Source organism: Emydura macquarii, unplaced genomic scaffold, assembly GCF_026122565.2.
Source record: "Emydura macquarii macquarii isolate MOO-44397 ecotype Brisbane River unplaced genomic scaffold, CSIRO-AGI_Emac_v2 contig_1045, whole genome shotgun sequence".
NCBI lineage: Eukaryota > Metazoa > Chordata > Testudines > Chelidae > Emydura > Emydura macquarii.
Window position 1 is genome coordinate 2,628,940 of NW_027131182.1, and position 19,269 is coordinate 2,648,208.

The 19,269-nt window shown below is 43.1% G+C and overlaps 1 protein-coding gene across 3 annotated transcripts in view; it reads right to left on the minus strand.

Annotated features, from left to right (window-relative positions):
- Window positions 1-422: 422 nt before the first annotated feature.
- The window catches only part of ST8SIA5 (ST8 alpha-N-acetyl-neuraminide alpha-2,8-sialyltransferase 5), a 64,111-nt gene continuing 45,264 nt past the window's right edge, over window positions 423-19,269 (minus strand). For all 3 annotated transcript variants that reach the window (XM_067545635.1, XM_067545634.1, XM_067545633.1), the window contains 5 exons: window positions 18,721-18,807; window positions 17,412-17,556; window positions 10,126-10,238; window positions 2,618-2,710; window positions 423-891 (listed from right to left, as the gene is read on the minus strand). In XM_067545635.1, the coding sequence (XP_067401736.1) occupies window positions 423-891; window positions 2,618-2,710; window positions 10,126-10,238; window positions 17,412-17,556; window positions 18,721-18,807 (907 nt within the window). The remainder of the gene's footprint in view (window positions 892-2,617; window positions 2,711-10,125; window positions 10,239-17,411; window positions 17,557-18,720; window positions 18,808-19,269) is intronic.

The following is a 19,269-nucleotide window of genomic DNA, read 5'->3' on the forward strand; positions in this document are numbered from 1 at the left end:
CAAGAGAACAGCAGTTTCAATAAAATTAACAATATCCAGTTGTCTATGATTCAAAAACACCTATCTAATGCCCTGTAGTAATGCTAAAATTCTCCTTACCCGATGGGTTCAGTTTGGTGCTTTTCCTGAAAATGAAATGATAACTATACTAATGTGCTCTGTATATCTCTAAAACCTATTGGAAATGTGCTTCTTGGTTTGATTTCCAGGGCAGTGCATATCCTATGATGGACGAGTTTCACTTCACCCAAATCACATAACCCTACCCCAACTAGCAGGAAGGATGCTGGAATTCCAGCTTCTATGAGAAATTGATATCAAACAATTATTGCATAATCTCAGGATGTAATAAAACTCTTCTCTACTAAACACAGACACTGAGTTCCCATTGCAGTTTTGCATCGGAAGAAAAATCGTCATCCTCAACAGCAGCTGCAAGTCCCCGTATGAACCTGCAGGATCCCCTTGCTGTGCATGTGGAGGAAGTTGAAGATTTCTGAGGGCATCGCATGGAAGCCAGGGCGAGGTTTGACATTGTCGTAGTAATGGTGAGTTATAAAAATCCCTGAGGGGTTCATGGGGAAAGCCCAGAAGCCAAAAAGGTGGACCTCTTCACAGAGCTCTAGAGCAGCAGTCACGAGAATCAGTCCCGTGCTAATCCGCTTGGCACGCACCCCTTGATTGAGCCAGTAGCGTGAGACGTTGATGAGATACTGGGGGTGGAAATAATAGACAGCTTGGTGTGATTCAAAATCATCCAGGACGTATTTGACCCGGATAGAGACATCCGTGTTGCGGGTGTTGTAGAAAGCCGGCAGCAACACTGATGCGTTTTCATAAACCTGGAGCACATCGTAGAAAGGTTTCCTCCATTTCTCCAGTTTATGGAATCTAAAGATAAAAGGATGCAAGTGACAATCAGGCTGTGAGGTTCAATATGATTTAAACAAACAAACAAGAAGCTTTCAGTGAAGATTCCCTGACACAATGAAACACCCCTGATCTTAATAAGTAGAGCTGCTTGCAAATTTTCTTTTGAAATGATGTTTTAGTGGCAAATGGAAAATATATTTAGCTCTGTAGCTGGTGGGAAATGTGTCATTAAAAAAGAGTTAGTAATAAAATAGAGGTGAGGGGGAGAAAATCATGAATATATTTTACTTTTCCAAACCAGTAAGTCCTTTGACAAGAGGACCAAAAAATGAGTATAAATGTCCATGAAAATGTCATCCCTTATTTTTTCCATCAGAATTAAGGTGGAAAACTTTAAACGTTGAAATGTGTTTAGCAGTTGTATTAACCTAGATCAGTGTTGGGGATTACACAAGAATTAATATCACATCAGAGCAGAAATTTTAGTGAAACATCTAAAATGTAATGTTTAAAAGAAGCCTGTATCTGTTAGGGTCAAATCCCCTTCAAAATTACTCATGCAAGAAGACACACTGAAGGGAATGCTTGAGTGAGGCAAGCAGGATTTAGCCCTAAGACCCCAGTCTTGCAAACACTTAAGCATATGATTAACTTTATGCACTCAAGTGGTCCCATTGATTCAATGGGAACACACAAGGCCCTGCTTTACTTTAAGCATGTGTTGCTGATTTCAGTGGGACTTAAGCATGCGCTTATGTGCTTTGGTGGATTGGGGCCAGAATGCTCAGCATATTACAGGATCGATCCCTTGGATCTTGTCTAAAGGCAGGTCTACATTACAAACTTGCACCAATGCTACTTTGCCTCTGTAACTTGCGGTGAAGATGCTGTAAGCCGACACTCAATAACGCCACCTCCACAAGAGGCGGTAGCTATGTCAGTGAGAGAAGCTCGCCTGCTGACATAGCACTGTCTACACGGGGGCGGGGTTAAGGTCGGTATTACTACGTCGCTCTGGGGTGTGGATTTTTCACACCCCTGAGAGATGTAGTTATACTAATGTAAGTGTGTAGTGTAGACCTGGCCTTAGCAAGCCTGTTAGCAAACACATGATCATTAACATGTTTTTAAATACCATTTGGTCAACCCTAGGTGCTAAGTTTAGCATGTTTTTAAATACCAAAGTCTTTGTCTACATTAGGTGTCTGAAAACGTTAATTAGCATATGCTAACATAGCTCACACATTTACGAAACACACCTTATTCTCCAAGTACAGAAAAGGCCTGAGTGAGCAGGAGGTGGCTCAATATATGGTGGCTTTAGCTCATTGATTTCCCACTTTTCAGTTTAAAATCCAAGTCCACATGCTACTATTTAACAGATTTTTTTCTAAGGGATTATCTGCACCATTCCACAGTACTACATCAATGAGAACTCAGAAACAGCTAGTGTGTGCCAACAGGGTCTGCACAGACAGCTAGCGCGTAACACACTGATGTGCATTAGAATTTACCCTCCAGCTGGTGTGCACTAATTTACCCTTGAAAGACAAGCCCTTGGATACAAATATTAGTTACTCTGATTTCTTCTTGTAATTAACTACAGTGTGACCACTGAAATATATGGCTAACAGTGTAGGTTTTAAAAAAAAAAAAATAACTGCAGTCAGATTTTCTCTGACACTCTTGTTTGCAAAGACCCAGGAGGAAAGTCTACTGGAGTTAAAAAAATAAATGAATTGACCTTTCGGTAATAATGCTGGGATTGACCGTCACAACATCTGTCTTTACTCCAACGTCCACTACGTATTTCTCAGATATAGGAGGTAAATTGCATCTGAAGGAAAGAAGTGAAAAGGTAAGTTAAATAATGCCTTGCAGCTGTCCAGGAGGAGAATGTGGAGCTGTGTTTAAGCATTTGTTATAAACAGAAAAATTAGAAATAGACTGTGAATTAAGAATCTGATCACAGAGAGATGGACTAGATGACTTCCTGAGGTCCCTTCCAGCCTTATATTTCTATGATTCTAAATTGAGTTGATGCTTAAACTGCACATTGCAGGTCACAAATTGTCGATGTCAGTGGTTGTAAGAAGAAAAATATTTACTCCTCCCTGCTCATGCGAATGCTAACATACAAACTCACCCTGTAGAAATGTCCATTGCTCGTTAATAACATTTCCCTCTTATCAGGTTATTCGCTTTGATGTTGATGATATTTATGGCCAGAAATGTTTGGAGGAGACTCCAAGAAAAACTAATCTCTAAGCCCCCAGGATTCCTCAAATGTCACCCTCTATATTGTGGATACTTAAAACATTTTACCCAAAAGCTAAAATATAAACTAGCATTGGCATTTACACACATATATGCCTTCTGTTACCATGGTATTGGAGCAATTCAAAATCTTCTTTGTATTTATGCTCACAGCACCCCCTCATGTAAGATAGTGCTGTGATCCCCATTGTATAGATGGGGAACTAAAGCACTGAGAGACTGAGAGAATGTCTATACTGCAATGTAAGCCCAGTCTCAGGCTCAAGACTAAACCTTCCCCCCTGGTCCGTGCACACATATATCATGCTAACCCAGGGCTTGGACCCAGGGTCCCAGGACCTTGATCCAGTGTTTGAGCCCTATTGTTTGCAGTGTAGACGCATTCCCACTTGATTCAGGTCCTGGGAGTCCTCCAAAAAGTATCCCACAATCCCACGGACCAACTTCCTTTGTCCTCTCTATCCCAAGAATCTTGAATCTACTCTATAGAAATCAGAAGCAACTCCCCTTGATGTGCTTCAGCAGCTCAGTAAGTCAGCATTAACCCTTCCATTGTCTTCTGATCACCGAGCAGCGAGTACAGCATCAGAGAGCCTTCTGTGTTTGCAGTGGGGACCGACCAGAACAAGCCTTTTGTAAATTGCACTGCTTCATGGTCACGGGCGCACAGCCCCGTTTTGGTAAATCTCTGGCGCAAAACTGTGAACTTCAGTAAGAGCACCAGGAATGACCACGCACCGTAGCAAATAGCAAAGAGCCTGGCAGCTTTGCAAATATACTAGACCAGTGACCAGTGCAGGGAACGGAATAAGCAGCTCAAAAGTGAGTACCAGAAAACGAGGGACCAGAGCTGCACCTTGGGGAACTCGCCAAAATCATGCCCATTTTATGAGGAGTTTGGCCAGGTGCCGGGCACTACATCCTGCATGGAGCCAACCACGGTGCATGATGACCTGGTCAGCTAGGATGGTGCCCTACTGGCCCCAGAATCCAGCATGGAACCGGTGCGGGCCAGCAGCAGACACCGAATGGGACAATGAAGTCATTCTGTTGCTGAAACCAGTTCCAGAGCCAGCTTTGGAGCCAGAGCAGCAGCAGCACATTCTGGGTCCATACTCAGAGAAGCTGTTTGACGCACCCGCTGGGAAACAGCCCTTTGCAGAGCCCGCAGCAGACACAGATAGGACAGAAGCCACCCCTAAGCCCGGTAAGTTTCTGGCTCCATTTTAAAGTGTATTAATACAGTAACGGGAGGGATTTCCATTCTGCGAACCAATGTAAAAGTTATGAGAAGCCCCAGCTAGCGGCGTGCATCCGCTCATGGGGGATTGTATGCCAGACGTGTGGCTTTCTCCCCACCCCCCACATGGAGGTCAAAAAGGCGACCGGGACATGCAAACAATAAAGAACACCTTTGAAGTGTATCCTCACTGGAAAGGCACAGATTTTTTGCTAGGGTTATTCCTGCCTCTGAAATATACGAACCTTACATTGCCATGCTTGTAAGTATGTCTCTCTGTAACAATCTTACGGTCTATCCAGCCGCCTGCAAACAGTGAACTCTGGGGTGAGGGGTGTTTGGGGAAATGTGTTCCATTCACAAATTTAGTCCATTTCAGAGGTAATTTTGGAGGTAATCAAGTCCACAGGTGACAAAACTATTTGTTCCAAATCTGACTGTAGTTGGAAAGTTTTCTCCAGAAATGTGCTGGAGGTGGGGAGGAGGAAGGCTGTGGAGTTCTGAGTGTTTCCATGCAGTCACAATAGGCTAAGCCATGTGGAAGCTAATGCAGCATCCTCTTGATTCCCTTGTGAATTCTGACCTAATCCTGGGTGCTGACAGCTGCAAACTTTTCCTGAAGTAGGAATTCCAGATAGGTATTTCAGGGAAGGGCGAATTTCCCAGGGCCACCTTGGTTGGTGACCAGCCCACACCACTCTTAGATGTGCTGTTCATTCACTTTACGTCTGAGTACTTCTGTTTTCTAAACTGCAGGTTTCCCACCAGCAGCTTGGAATGACATCTCCCTTTGCCAGTCGGACACCACAAGAACGGTTATGTCCTCCAAAGCATGGAAGGCCTGAACTCATAGAAGAAGCTTTTGCAGCACAGCCGCTGATGGCAGACCTCCCCAAACCCTGCCACCAAACCCAAGTAGTTTTGCAATTTTCTAAAATAAAAGATGCAGCTCTGCATCTTTAACTTGCTATTCTTTCGCTGCACAATTAACTGTGGGCTGAAGCATCCTTCTCACAATACAGAGAAATTCAGGTTGTAAAAGTATCATTTTACGTCCTTAAAACTTCCACAGGCATTTTTTTTTCTGTCGTCCTCCACTGAGCTATTTGAGACAATCACCCTCTGTGTCTTGTCCTGTTCCAGGCCAATGGATCTCTACTGGCTGCAGCACCTCCGCTGCTCACCCAGCCTGCAGCAGAGGGCTGGACCAATGTACCTTCACAGACTGTTTCCCATGAGAAAGCACTTCCGTGATGAACTTATGGTTGAAGATCTGGAGAGGGCCAACAAGCAGGGCCAGTACCAAAGACAGAGGGACTTGCAGCTGGAGGAAAAGCATAGTACAAGGCTAAAGGAAAGGCTCGGGCTGGCTTCACAGCTTAAGGACAGGGTCTCAGCACCCGAGCAGGCACTTGCTTCATATTTCCTGGAACAGGAACAGTGGCTCATAGGGAAGAAGACAGAACTCAGCAGAAAGAGCTCTTCTTAGTGGCTCATATCTCTAATGACTGCAAGAGTAGCAGCTCCTGCTGTCTCACCCTCACTGCGGCCTGAGTCCTCTGTGTGCTACGCTGTGCTGTAGTCCAGAAGGACCTTGGAAGACTCCGTGGCTGAGTGGCCCATGCAATCGGGCTCCATGAGTGGCTGGGCAGGGCAGCCTTGCCCCATGCAGTGCTCCATATTGACCCCCTCCCAGTGTATGTCTCCATCTCCCTCCCACAGCGCCATGTGTACGGCCCATGGGGAAAAAAGGAAAAGGAGAACAGGTGGCCAGGGGATATACCACGGTAGGGGGGTTGTACCTCGTATGTGGTTTGCACTTGTTCATGCACTTTTTTTTATTGGGTAATTTTGATTTTTTTCTTCAAAGTTCTGTTGTTGCTGGTGTTTTTGTGTGCTAATGGCAGCTGGCCCGCCTGGGAACGGGTGAATGGTGTACTTTCCATTCCAAAGCTTTTTATTATATCAAATATGTTTATTCCCATCACTGCTTCACATGGTGCGATGTGTATTCAAAATAATAAAGGTAAACACACGATCAGGGACAATTAGGAATTAATATGCAAAGACTATCCTGCAACACAATTATCTACAGCAATTCATACTTCAATCATTTCCTTACATCAATCCATTCCTGAATAGCCGCCTGTCCCCCATTTCATAAGCGGTCATGTCATTCATCAGTACATTGCATGGCAAAAACTTCACACCCCCCTCCAAGCACTCACCCATCCCCACAGTCAAGGATCCCCATGACCCCCCCCCATAGGCCCATTCATAAAGGTACTCTTCCCCCTATTCCATTGGGCCATGCAAGTCCGTCATGTGGTAGCCAAAGCATCCCTGACTTCTGCTGTCCATGTGCATCCAGTTCCACCTGTGGTAGGTGCATTTTCTGGCTGAGTGTACCGATTCAGCAGCCCCTCGCTGTCATAGGTCCATTCAGAGGGAAATGACTCACCTCTGGCTTCACAGAGATTTTGCAGAGCACAGCAAGTCACAATGATGCAGACAACAAACGGGATTTCAATCTGTCAGATGCACATTCATCAACCATTCTGCAGCTGTTGAGAATCTAATTGAACCGTCTTTGCCAGGGCCACTGAAATCAGGGTCTGGTTTCATAAGCAAAGGAGGTATGCAGTGTCCCCTGGAATAACGGTGGGGACAGTAACTCCATTGATGATAATGTCATTTGGTGGGAATCGTGTCCCAGCCAGTCCATGAATGCAGACGTCTGATTGGTGTAAAACCCTGGCAGCTTGAACTTTTCCAGTACAATCCATGCTGCCATTCAAAAATCACCCCCTGTGGTGCACAAAGGCCTGCATAACAATGGACTAGGACCCTGTGTGGTTTATGTATTCATGTGCTCCTCAAGGACATGTCCTCCTATGAGCACATGAGTGCCCGTCAATGGCCCCGGTGCAGTTTGGAAACCCCATTCTCTCGACGCCAGCAGTTACTTCAGGAACATCTTTCATGCCTGCTATGCTGGGGGTAAACCACATGCCTGATTGCCTCCGAAACCTCCACGACCACTTTACCCACAGTTGACTTTCCAACACCAAACTGGTTTGCAATGGACCTGCAGTAGTCTGGAGTATCCAACTTCTGGACTGTCAAGGGTGGCCTTGGAGGAAGGCATGTTAGCAAATCATCAGGTGCCTAAGCCACTGCCAACTATTGAGATGAACTATCAATTATTTTGCTTATTTCTAGGAATAGTCCTTTAGTAGATTTTGTTTTGTGTGATCTAGTTCGGCTAAGGCAAAGCCGGAAGGGAAGAGGAGGGGTGAACCTGGCTCTCTGTGCCCTTTTGAACCTGACACTCTGTGCCCTTTCGTTGATGTGCGGGGGTGAAAATCAGGCAGTCGGAATATATTCACACTTGCCGGACTAAATACTCAAAACCATCTAGCCGCATCCTGTTTTGACATGTCTTGTAAACTTTGCCTCTGCTTGACAACGGTTTCCATTTGATCAGCTACTTTTGATTGATATGTCTCTGTAACTTTTGGGGTGTAAGAGAGAGTCTGAGTCAAGCGGATCACTTCACGGACACACTGAAAGATATCCAGGTACGGACGGAAGGACCGGCCATCCCATATCTGTGACTGAATTACCTGAAGACTGCCTCAGATTTATGGGGTAACTATTAAGTTGTGCGGTACTCTAGCCACCTATTGTATATGTATGTGCTTAAGAGTAAAGAGTGGAGACTTCTGGTAGAAGCGTTCGGATGGGAATTGCTGGAGACCAATAAAGTAAAGCTTTGAGGTTAAGAGCACTTAGTTTTGACTTGTCTGTGCAAGCCATAGAGCAGGCAGAGGTATTGCATTTTCCTTTGATTTATTTCCTGATACGGACTCGCAGAGACTAAAAGTTACTGGGTCAAGGAACCTGAGTAACAGCCTCATGAGTGTGTCTTTTTTGCTGGAGGGTCAAGACAAGCTGCTTGCAAAACTCAAGGAATGTACCTATCTTCATGCAAAAATTCTGGACCCACTGCTGGTCAACCCAGGTCTGCATGGCGATGTGATCCCTCCGGTCTGTGCTTTTGGCCCTGCTCCAGAAGCTCCAGTCTACATAAGGGGCATCAGAGGTAGTATCGAGAGTACCAAGATTTTTCAGCCTGTTCAAGTCTGCCATGCCTGCATACTCTTTCTTTTACCACCTCCTCTTCCTGCTCACTTTGGTGGGTCAGAAGACGCTGCTGAAATCTGCACCAGCATCTCACGGAAGCTCTGCCCATTTCCTGATACAGGAGTGAAAGCACAAGCAAGAGAAGTTCTTCAGAAAAGTGTCTCCTCCATGTTGCTGGCTCTGGTAGCTGGAAGCCCACTGACCAAAATGACTGCTTGGCGGGATGTGTTGGTGGGTTGTTCAAACTTCCTGAAATGTGCAGGGTGGACCATCAAGGTTTCCCACAGTGCACCCTGGTCAAAGGGCTAGAGCAGCCACATTTCAGGTGGGTACCAGGGAGTCTGGGATTTGGTTGGTTTAGATCTGCTTGCTGCAGTATGGACGCCAGAGCTCCAGGTTCAAGCCTGTGTTAGAAAATTCTTAACCTATGGTTAACAATCAATCAGTGTAGACACTCAAACCCTGTTCTCTAATCCAGGGTCAACTGACCTAAATCCCACCAACTCTGGGTTTACATTGCAATGTAAACAGACCCTAAGAGGCAGGGTTTTTTTACGGAATTGGGGCATGTAAAGAGGCAGATAGGTGCTTTGGAAAACTTCACCAGGGCTCTGTCTCCCTCTTTAGACACCTAAGTACCTTTACAAATCCGGCCCCAAGTGCCTTGCTCAAGATCACATAGTAAGAATGCGAGGAGCAGGGAACTGAACTTGGATCTTCCAAGTTCTTCCTGTCAGGGCACAATCTTCTAATATGTCAGATTTTGACATTAGCAGTCGTATGTAGTTTCAATAAGACACCAGTAGTGACACTTTGGAGGGAAGGTATGTTAAGAGAATAGTTCATACATTCATACTAGAGTCCATACCATTTCAGAGACTGGCATCGTCTTTCCCTCAGCCATGGTAGGATTGCTCCCTACACTATTTTTTCTGCTAGTTTGCCCAGTCTAGTTTTAAATGTCTCTAGTAAAATGGGTTCTACTAGTTCCCTTGGGAGGTTATTCCATAGTCTACTAGAACTCACTTTTAGGAAGAGTCCCCAAATATTCAGCCTCAAATTTTAATTTTCTTAATTACCCACCTAGGAGCAAGCGTCAGTGCAATATAGAGACACATAATTGGTTGAATTAGAAAACATCTTATACAAATTGCAAAATCATCTTAAACCAACAATATTTTGGTGCCAGAATCATAAAATCAATCCCTGCCAGGGATCACGTCTCCAAATGTCTGATGGGTTCCTGTGTAGTTTGCCCATTTAGTCAGTAGGTGGGGCTAGACAACAGCAACTGGGGGCAAATGAAAATTACATTAAAAAGCTAAAATAAAATCCATTATGGTCTATATTATAGCCTCCCGAGTTACAATCATGAGCATCAAAATGTACAGGGATACCAGTCTTCAGGACATAAACCAGCAACTTAGTTTTTCTTTTAAACCATCTGGCCATTGCCAGAGATAGGGTAGTACATTAGCTGGACCACTTGATCCAGTTTGGCAATTCCTATATTCCAATATGAGAGAATAGATGTGTGATCTTTTATTTAGTACTATAAAATGCTAAAAGAACTGTATTAGGATGATTACCGAAATACGAAATCTGCACTGTCAATCTCCTGTCCACATCTGCTGCTCTTGAGAATCCCTCCATTCCCAACCACAGCACATTTCTTAAATTGGGAGCGATGGTATGGCATATCCTACAGCAAAATGAGAACAAACCAGTTACTTTCCCGTGACAGGTATATGGCAGAAGTTCCCTTTTCAGCAATTGTATATTGAATAAAAATTGTGTGGGTGGAATAATAATAGGCAATCACCAGTCGTTCTTGGGCTCTAATAATCCCATGATACATGTTTATATGAACTGATATGACCATTCTCATTGTAGTTAGAGATGCCGTGGACAACTGAATCAGAAAACAAAAACAAAAAAGAACATCTGAACCTTTTGGCCCATATCTGGAATTGAATCTGTAAGCTTTCATAATGTTAGAGATGGTCTTCCACTTCTAGTTTCCAGATGGGGACCAAAACCATTGACTTAATCTATCATAGCCATTATATTATAAATTGCCTAAGAAGCGCTGCCCTTATGGTATTTACGTCCTGATTTTAAGTGCCAGAAATCTGTTCCCATGAGACAGCCTGTCTAGTTTAGAACACTCAAGAGGTCAGCAGAGTTCAGAGAAAAGGAGAACATTTTGGATGCTTATCAGAACTGAACCTGAATTGAAATCAATGGAAGGGAGGAGCCTAAATACCTTTGAGGATATTGGCCTAGGAGTCGTCCCACTGGAGTCAATACAACTGCTCACAATGCACAGAGGTACTCTCATGCATAAGCCTTTGCGGGGCTAGGGTCTGAGTAGCAACCCTCTCTTCTGTATCCTAAAGGACAAAATTCTGCCCTCAGATGACTCTGTGGAGCAGCCACTGAAGTTAATGCGAGCTATAATCATATATCCAAGGACAAAGGTAGGCCTGTAATGTGTGAGAAGTGTGAGGCAAAGCACAGAGCGCTGACATCCTATGAATATGTAGCGCCATGCTTATATAAGCATGAGAATACTCCTATTGGCACATACATATTTTATTAGTAATTTCATAATGCAAAATACATCCAGATGGAACAGAGATGTGAAATGCATTTCTAAGTGATTATTTATAGCACGCTTCACATGTTGTTCATAAGGCATGAAGCTGAAGGACATACAGCACAACTGTCCATCTGAGAAAAGCAATACTAATCCCATAGACGTGCCGCTGGGCTGTCTTGTTACTCTTATATAACGGAATTTCCTGTAAATGAGTAAAGAGTGGGAAAGGTTTTACCTAACATTTATCCACATTCAAAAGTCAATTTGATTTAACTGTTTTCACTTTCCACCTACCTACAAGGCCCATTAATTACTTACAAAATAAAAAGGAATTTTCAGCTCAGTATTCGCTGAAAGCTGACCACAAATTGTCCTTTAGTTTGTGAAGTGTGCAATTCACAATTTGCACTGTGCTGGTGAGTTGCATAAATCACATGGTATTGTTGCTGGTCCCTGATTGGATTACTAATGCAACAAACCAACACAGGCTCTGAGCCAGCAAGACACTTAAATACATCCTTAATTTTAGCATATGCCTTCATCCCCTTGATTTCAATGGATTTAAGCATGTTCTTACATGCTCGGCACAAAAGGGATTGGATTATTCATGTGCCTAATTTTAAGCATGTGTGTGATGGGGTGGACGTACCCTGCACTGGCCCAGAAACGGTAAAGCCCACCCTATGAGCGGCAGAAGTCCTGCCCCGCAGACTATGCTGGGCATGCTCCAACTACTGCCTCAGTATAAAAGAGCAGCCCAGCTCATTCTAGGCAGACCACTAGGGAGGAAAGACACATGGTGGAGCCCCAGCTGAGGAGCTGCTGCAGCCTTACCCGACACCATCCAAGAACCAGACAGCCAAGCAGGATATCGAGGGTATCCAGACTGGAGTCAGAGTCTCAGGGAACTATGTGGGCAGAGGAGCCCAGAAGCCCCAATGACCTGTGGACCTCCATGCGAGGAGATGGGGTAGGAAGCAGCCCAGGGAAGGGATAAACAGCCGTGATTCCCAGAAAGAGTCAGGATGTTGCAGGCGGGTTCCCCACTGACTCAGTGGAAATCCACCTTGTCACTGCCAGGTCCTTGGGCTGGGACCTGGTGGAGTAGGGAGGGGTCAGGTCTCCCTACCCTGGCTGTCACCCCCCTAGTGGTGGCTCCCCGACTCTGGCCACTGAGCAACATGGCCCTGGTCCCCAGGGCCACCATGCTGACTCTGACCACTGAGCCGCACTGACTCTGGCCGTTGGGCCACATAGCGTTGTCCCCAGGGCTGCCATATTGACTCAGGCCATTAGGCTATACTACCTTGAGGGCAAGGACAGTCAGACGAATACTAACCGTGGGGTCGCCACACTTCCCAACCCGCCCACTAGTGGGACAGGGTGGACATACTCCGTGACAATGTGCTTAAGTGATTTGCTGAAATGGAGCCATTCTGGGTAAAAGTCAACCCTTCCTTATGAAGAGGGCCAACACCACACTTATGCACCTCACAAGTCTCACGTAAACACTGTTTTGAGGGCATATTGAGGATTAAGACGGTGTTTAAACAGAACCAGACTTCTGGCATGTAAAATTAAAAAGATCGTAGAGGAGTTTTTAAACTAAGGTTCTGGGGAAAAGCCGACAAGAGCAGAAGAGCATATGGTTCGGACAGGGAAGGATTTATTGAAGGGGATACTCAACATCCTAGTAAAGAAGAGATGATAGAAAGTACAGGCAGGAATTGAAAAGAAACAGTCAAATGAAAAGGAGTCTCGTTCAATTACATCTCATGAAGGCAGACAACTAAATACTGACACATTTCATAAATGCTTGTATACAAATGCAAGAAGTCTAAATACTAAAATGAACTTGAATGTCCAGTGGTGGCAGATGACAGAACAAGGAGCAACGGTCTCAAGTTGCAGGGCAGGAGGTCTAGGTTGGACATTAGGAAAAAGTTTTTTACTAGGCAGGTGGTGAAACACTGGAATGGGTTACCTAGGGAGGTGGTGGAATCTCCATCCTTAGAGGTTTTTAAGCTGAGGCTTGACAAAGCCCTGGTTGGGATGATATAGTTGAGGTTAGTCCTGCTTTGAGCAGGGGGTTGGACTAGATGACCTCCTGAGGTCCCTTCCAACTCTAATATTCTATGATTCTATGATTCTATGAAATGAGGATATGATACTTGGTGGAACAATGATAACCAAGGGAACACATTAATACCAGGGAACAAAATATATTGGAATGACAGAATAGGTCGTGCTGGTGGGGAAGTGCCACTATATGTGAAAGAAAGCATAGAGTCAAATATAGTAAAAATCTGACATGAATCAAACTGTAACATAGAATCTCTATGAACAGAAAGTTCATGCTTGAATAATAAGAGTATAATAACAGGAATATACTGCTGGCCACCTGACCAGGATGGTGACCCTGACTGTGAAATGCTCAATATGATTAGAGAGTCTATAAAAACACAAAACCCAATAATAATGGGGGATTTCAACTATCCCTATATTGACTGGGTCCCTGTCACTTCAGGACAAGATGCAGAGATAAAATTTCTAGGCACCATTAATGACTGCTTCAATGGAGCTGCTACTCCTTGAATCCACAGAGGGGAGGCAATTCATGATTTACTTCTAAGTGGGCACAGCATCTGGTATACTAGGAGAATATAGCTGAACTGCTCAGTAATAATGACCACAATGTAATTAAATTTAACATCCTTAAAGATGTTAAGGAAGATATTTAACTTCAAAGAAGGGAACTACACAAAAATGAGGAAACTAGTTAAAAAGAAATTGAAAGGAACATTCACACAAGTGAAATGCCTGTAAGTTGCATGGAAACTATTTTAAACACCATAATAGAGGCTCAAACTAAATATATACCCCAAATAAAAAGAAACCATTAAGAAGGCTAAAAAATACCACCATGGCTAAACAACAGAGTAAAAGCGGCAGTGAGAGGCAAAAAAAAAAAATCCTTTAAAAATTCGAAGTCAAATCCTAGAGAAGAAAATAGAAAGGAGCATAAACTCTGGCAACTCAAGTATAAAAGTATAATTAGGCAGGCCAAAAAAAATTTTTTTAAGAGAAACGCAAAAGAAAAAAAAACTAACAGCAAATGTTTTAAGTACATCAAAAGCAGGAAGCCTGCCAAGCAATCAATGCAGCCACTGAATGATTGAGGTGCTAAAGGAGCACTTAAGGAAGATAAGGCCATTGCAGAGAAGCTAAACACATTCTTTGCATCAGTTTTCACTGCAGAGGATGTGAGGAAGATCCCCATACCTGAGCCTTTCTTTTTAGGTGACAGATCTGAGGAACAGTCCCAGATTGAGGTGTCAATAGAAGAGGTTTTCAAACAAACTGATAAATAAATAATAAGTCACTGGGACCAGCTGGAATTCACCCAAGAGTTCTGAAGAAACTCAAAAATTAATTGCAAAACTACTAACAGTGATACATAACTTATCACTTCAATCAACCTCTGTACCAGATGACTGGAGGACTGCTAATGTAATATCAATTTTTTAAAAAGGCTCCAGAGGCGATCCTGGCAATTACAAGCTAATAAACTTAACTTCAGTCTAGGCAAATTGGTTGAAACTATAGTGAAGAATAGAATTATTAGACACATAGGTGGACACAATATGTTGGGGAAGAGTCAACATGGCTTTTGTAAAATCCTCACCAATCCATTAGAATTCTCTGAAGGAATCAACAATATATGGACAAGGTTGATCCAGCTGGTATAGTGTTCTGGGACTTTCAAAAAGCTTTTGACAAGGTCCCACACCAAAGGTTCTTAAGCAAAGTAAGCAAAGTCATGGGATAAGAGGGAAGGTCCTCTCATGGATCCAGGGGCATGCACAAGTGGGACATGTCCCCCCCGCCCCCCAATAATCTGCAGGGACACAGAACTCCTCAGGCCTTGGGACCATGGTGAGGAAGACCAAGCTCCTTGGGCCCCAGGGGGTGGGATGGGGAGGGGGAATAGAATGTGTCCCTCCAAAAGCAGTGGAATTTAAATTTCTGCGCACACTCCTGCATGGATCAGTAATTGGTTAAAAGATGGGAAACACAGGGTAGGAATAAATGCTCAGTTTTCATATTGGAGAGAGGTAAATAGCAGAGTCCCCCAAGGATCTGTACTGGGACCTGTTGTGTTGTTCAACATATTTATAAATAATCTGGAAGAATGGGGTAAACAGCGGGGTGTCAAAGTATGCATTCAAGATAAAATTACTCAAGATCGTTAAGTCCAAAGCTGACTGTGAAGAGTTACACAGGGATCTCACAAAACTGGGAGATTGGGCAACAAAATGGTAGCTGAAATGCAGTGTTGATATGTGAAAAATTATGCATATTGGAAAACGTAAGGCCAACTATACATACAAAATGATGGGGTCTAAATTATCTGTTACCACTGAAGAAAGATCTTGGCGTCATCGTGAATAGTTTTCTGAAAACATCTGCTTAATGTGCACCAGTAGTCAAAAATGTTATCAGAATGTTAGGAACCATTAGGAAAGGGATAGATAAGAAGACAGAAAATATCATAATGCTATGTGTGTAAATCCATGGTACACTCACACTTTGAATACTGAGTTCAGTTCTGGTCACCTGATTTAAAAAAAGATAGGTTTGAATTGAAAAAGGCACAGAAATGGGCAACAAAAATGATTAGTGCTATGGAACAGCTTCCGTATGAGGAGAGATTAAAAAGACTGGGAGTGGTTCATCTTAGAAAAGAGGCACCTACGGGGGGATAGGATAGAGGTCTATAAAACCATGAATGGTGTGGAGAAAGTGAATAGGAAGTGTTATTTACTCCTTTCCATCACACAAGAACCAGGGCTCATCCAATGAACTCAATGGGCAGCAGATTCAAAGAAACAAAAGGAAGTACTTCTTCACATAACTGTCAACCTGTGGAACTCATTGCCAGTGGATGTTGTGAAGGCCAGAAAGTATAGCTGCGTTCAGAAAAGAGTTAGATAATTTCACGGAGGATAGGTCCATCAGTGGCTATTAGCCAAGATAGTCAGGGACACAACCTCATGATCTGGGTGCCCCTAACCTTCTGACAGCCAGAAGCTGGGATTGGACAACAGCAGGTGGATAACTCGATAATTGCCCTGTTCTGCTCATTCCCTCCAAAGTATCTGGTACTGGCCAGAAGACAGGATACTGCACTATATGGACTGCTGCTCTGACCCAGTGTGGCCATTCTTATGCTCTTATGACTTGGATAGGGAATGAGGGCTGGAGAGGAAAAATGGTCTGGGGGCTGCGAGGGAGTAGCCTGGGACTTGGGAGAACTGAATTCAATTCCCTGCTTCGCTCACAACAGACTTCCTATAAGATCTCAGGCAAGTCACTTAGGCCCAGATTCTCAAAGGTATTATGTGCCTTACACCCATCAAAAGAATGGATTTCAATGGAAATTAGACTTCTAAATATTTTGAGGAACTGTTCCCTCAGTTCCCATCTGTAAAATGGGGAGAATAGCACTGCCCTACCTTACAAGGGTGTCATGAGGATAAATGTATTAAAGATTGTGTGGTGCTTGGGTACTATGATAATGGCAGCCATGTAAGTATTCAAGATCAATATTGTGCTGGCCCTCTGCAAAGTGATGAGTTTCAGATATTTCCACCAATATACAGCTTGAAATTTGTGATGCGTGGGTTTGTTCCATAATTCATAGTCCCATAAATTAGTTTCTGCACTTAAATTTCAGTGCGCACGGAGAATTGTACATAGGGTTGTAATATTCTTCAGGTCAAGGATTATTTGTTGAAGAAATTTGTGTATAAGTTCTAATAACAAATACATTTGAGAATTCTGCAACATGTTCACAATCTGTAAACAGAATTTTTGTTTTAAATAACTGAGTTCTTGAATTTTCAAATAAAAATAAGAATCAGATCCAGCCAAATAGTGTGTTTAAAACATGTGGACATGTCCTTGTTGAGTTCCGGTCACTATGCTTCTTTATATGCAGATTTCTAAAGTCATTTCACTAGCCAGTTAACATGTGGTCAGTAAATTCTGCAGTCGAAAGTATACACATTGCATGCCAGCTGGAGCAGATGGCAACTAGACAGTGGAATAATCAAATTGAATATCACATGGGAAATAAAGATGCTGATAACATGAGCAAGGATGTTTGCAAAAATTTGAAAATGTTGGTTAGAGCTTGACTACTATATAAGACTGTCTAATGCAGCAACTACAGTGTGCGTTTTTAGCAAACGGACACAGACGTATAATTACCTTTGGAAACATCCTGAAGATTTCTTGGTTGATATGGAAGATTCCACTAGTATCCACTTCATATTTCAGTTTAGTTCCCAGGGGAGTATTTTTCTGGGTGGTGAACAGAAACGCAGGGGCATTGCAACATCTAGACAAAGAAGACCTGTCAAATGAACAATAAGTGAAGAAATTTACGTGAACCAATAGCATGCATTAAAGCTAAGAATTACAGTTAGTATTGATACACATAGAAATGTCTGTCTCAATGATATTATGTTTAATGTGCTATGCTCACCATAGATTTCATATTAAACTTAAATACACAGAGGAGTGAGTATTGTGTGCCAAAATACAGTCAATTTCTTAGTTCACGTCTTTCATTTAATGCCTCTTCTACCTTTGTCTTTGGAACACTTGAATTACTCGCACCCTTATTCCAGAGCACATTTGTTTCAGAGCCAATGCCTCTGATACCCATGTATGCACAGTGATAAATATATGTGCACCGAGCTAAAACAGTGCTTTGGCTTCATTCAGATATTGGCCCTACAGGACTTCATTCCAAAGCTGGATTCTGAAATCACTGTAGATGAAATTCTGCAAGGATATAAGAGAAGATAGAGAGTTCCAGGGACAAATGACAGAGGTCTCTGGAGACCGGAAAAGCGGCTGAGATGGCCAGAGAATGGCAATTGAGAAGGCTAATAAAGAAAGATAACCAGTGGAAATTGCTCTGAATCCAGAACAAACTATCAAGATATTCATTCTGATGATTCTGAAGATCAGAGGGCCAGATTCTTGGCTGGTGTAAGTCAGTGGAGCGGCAATCATTTACACCAGCTGAGAATTTGGTCAGCACCCTGGACAGAAGGAGCATGACAATTAACTCTTGGTTTATGCCTAGAGCACAGGACAGGGAGGCAGGACGCCAGTGTTCTAATCTCTGGCATAATCTCTCCATGGATTATGCAAAGTCACAGCAAGTCCATGACCAACCCAGATTTTTCCCTCATCTCTCTTCTTCCTGGGTTCTTCAGCACAGATTTCACCTCCTCCACAGGGAGGTGCTTCTATAGCACTCCTCCACCCTCACGCCCTCCCGTTACCTGACTTTTTTTTTTAGTGAACAATAGCCAATATCTGGTTAAATGCATTGGCTTCCCCGATCATAATGAATGATAAAAAGTAACAGCCTGCTGATGTTTTACTTGCTCTTTAATAACTATTGATATATGTGATAATATCACCCTTTTACAAGTGATTACATTGACACTCACTCCAGTTAGTTACTGGTAACTATAGTATCATTAACAGAAACCCTTCTTACTTGAATAGGTTGGCTTCTGTCACATTCATCTCCCATTTGCACATCTGTAGGCTCTTCCACCTGTCAAACAATTCAGATTGCTTCACCCTAAAGACAAAACCACAGACTTTTGAGTGCACTTTTATTAAATGCACTTTTCTCCATTCATAACACTGCATTGGTGAGGGCATGTAATGGTTATTTCGTAGGGAGAGCTAGTTGGGCCATGTGAATGCTCTCTGTCTAAAACTTAATCCCTATATATGACTGAAAGCACCCTGTATTCACACCAAACACATTGTTGTAATAATCTCTGTGTAAAATAAACCTTGTTAGGTATCATTTAAAAACTAACATCACGCTGATCACCAATATTCTTTTGTAATGGATGTACAAAATGAATACTAAGAGTTATGAACATAAACTGAAATTATGACTATAATGTGTTTACCAGAGAAGTTTAGGGAGTGGGTAAATCGGTTTCTCAAAGACAAAAGACAAGCTGAGGACCAGGTTTCATCAAAGTTGATTGGCAATCACCTTCAAGTGGCTATTCTTTGCCAACAAAGG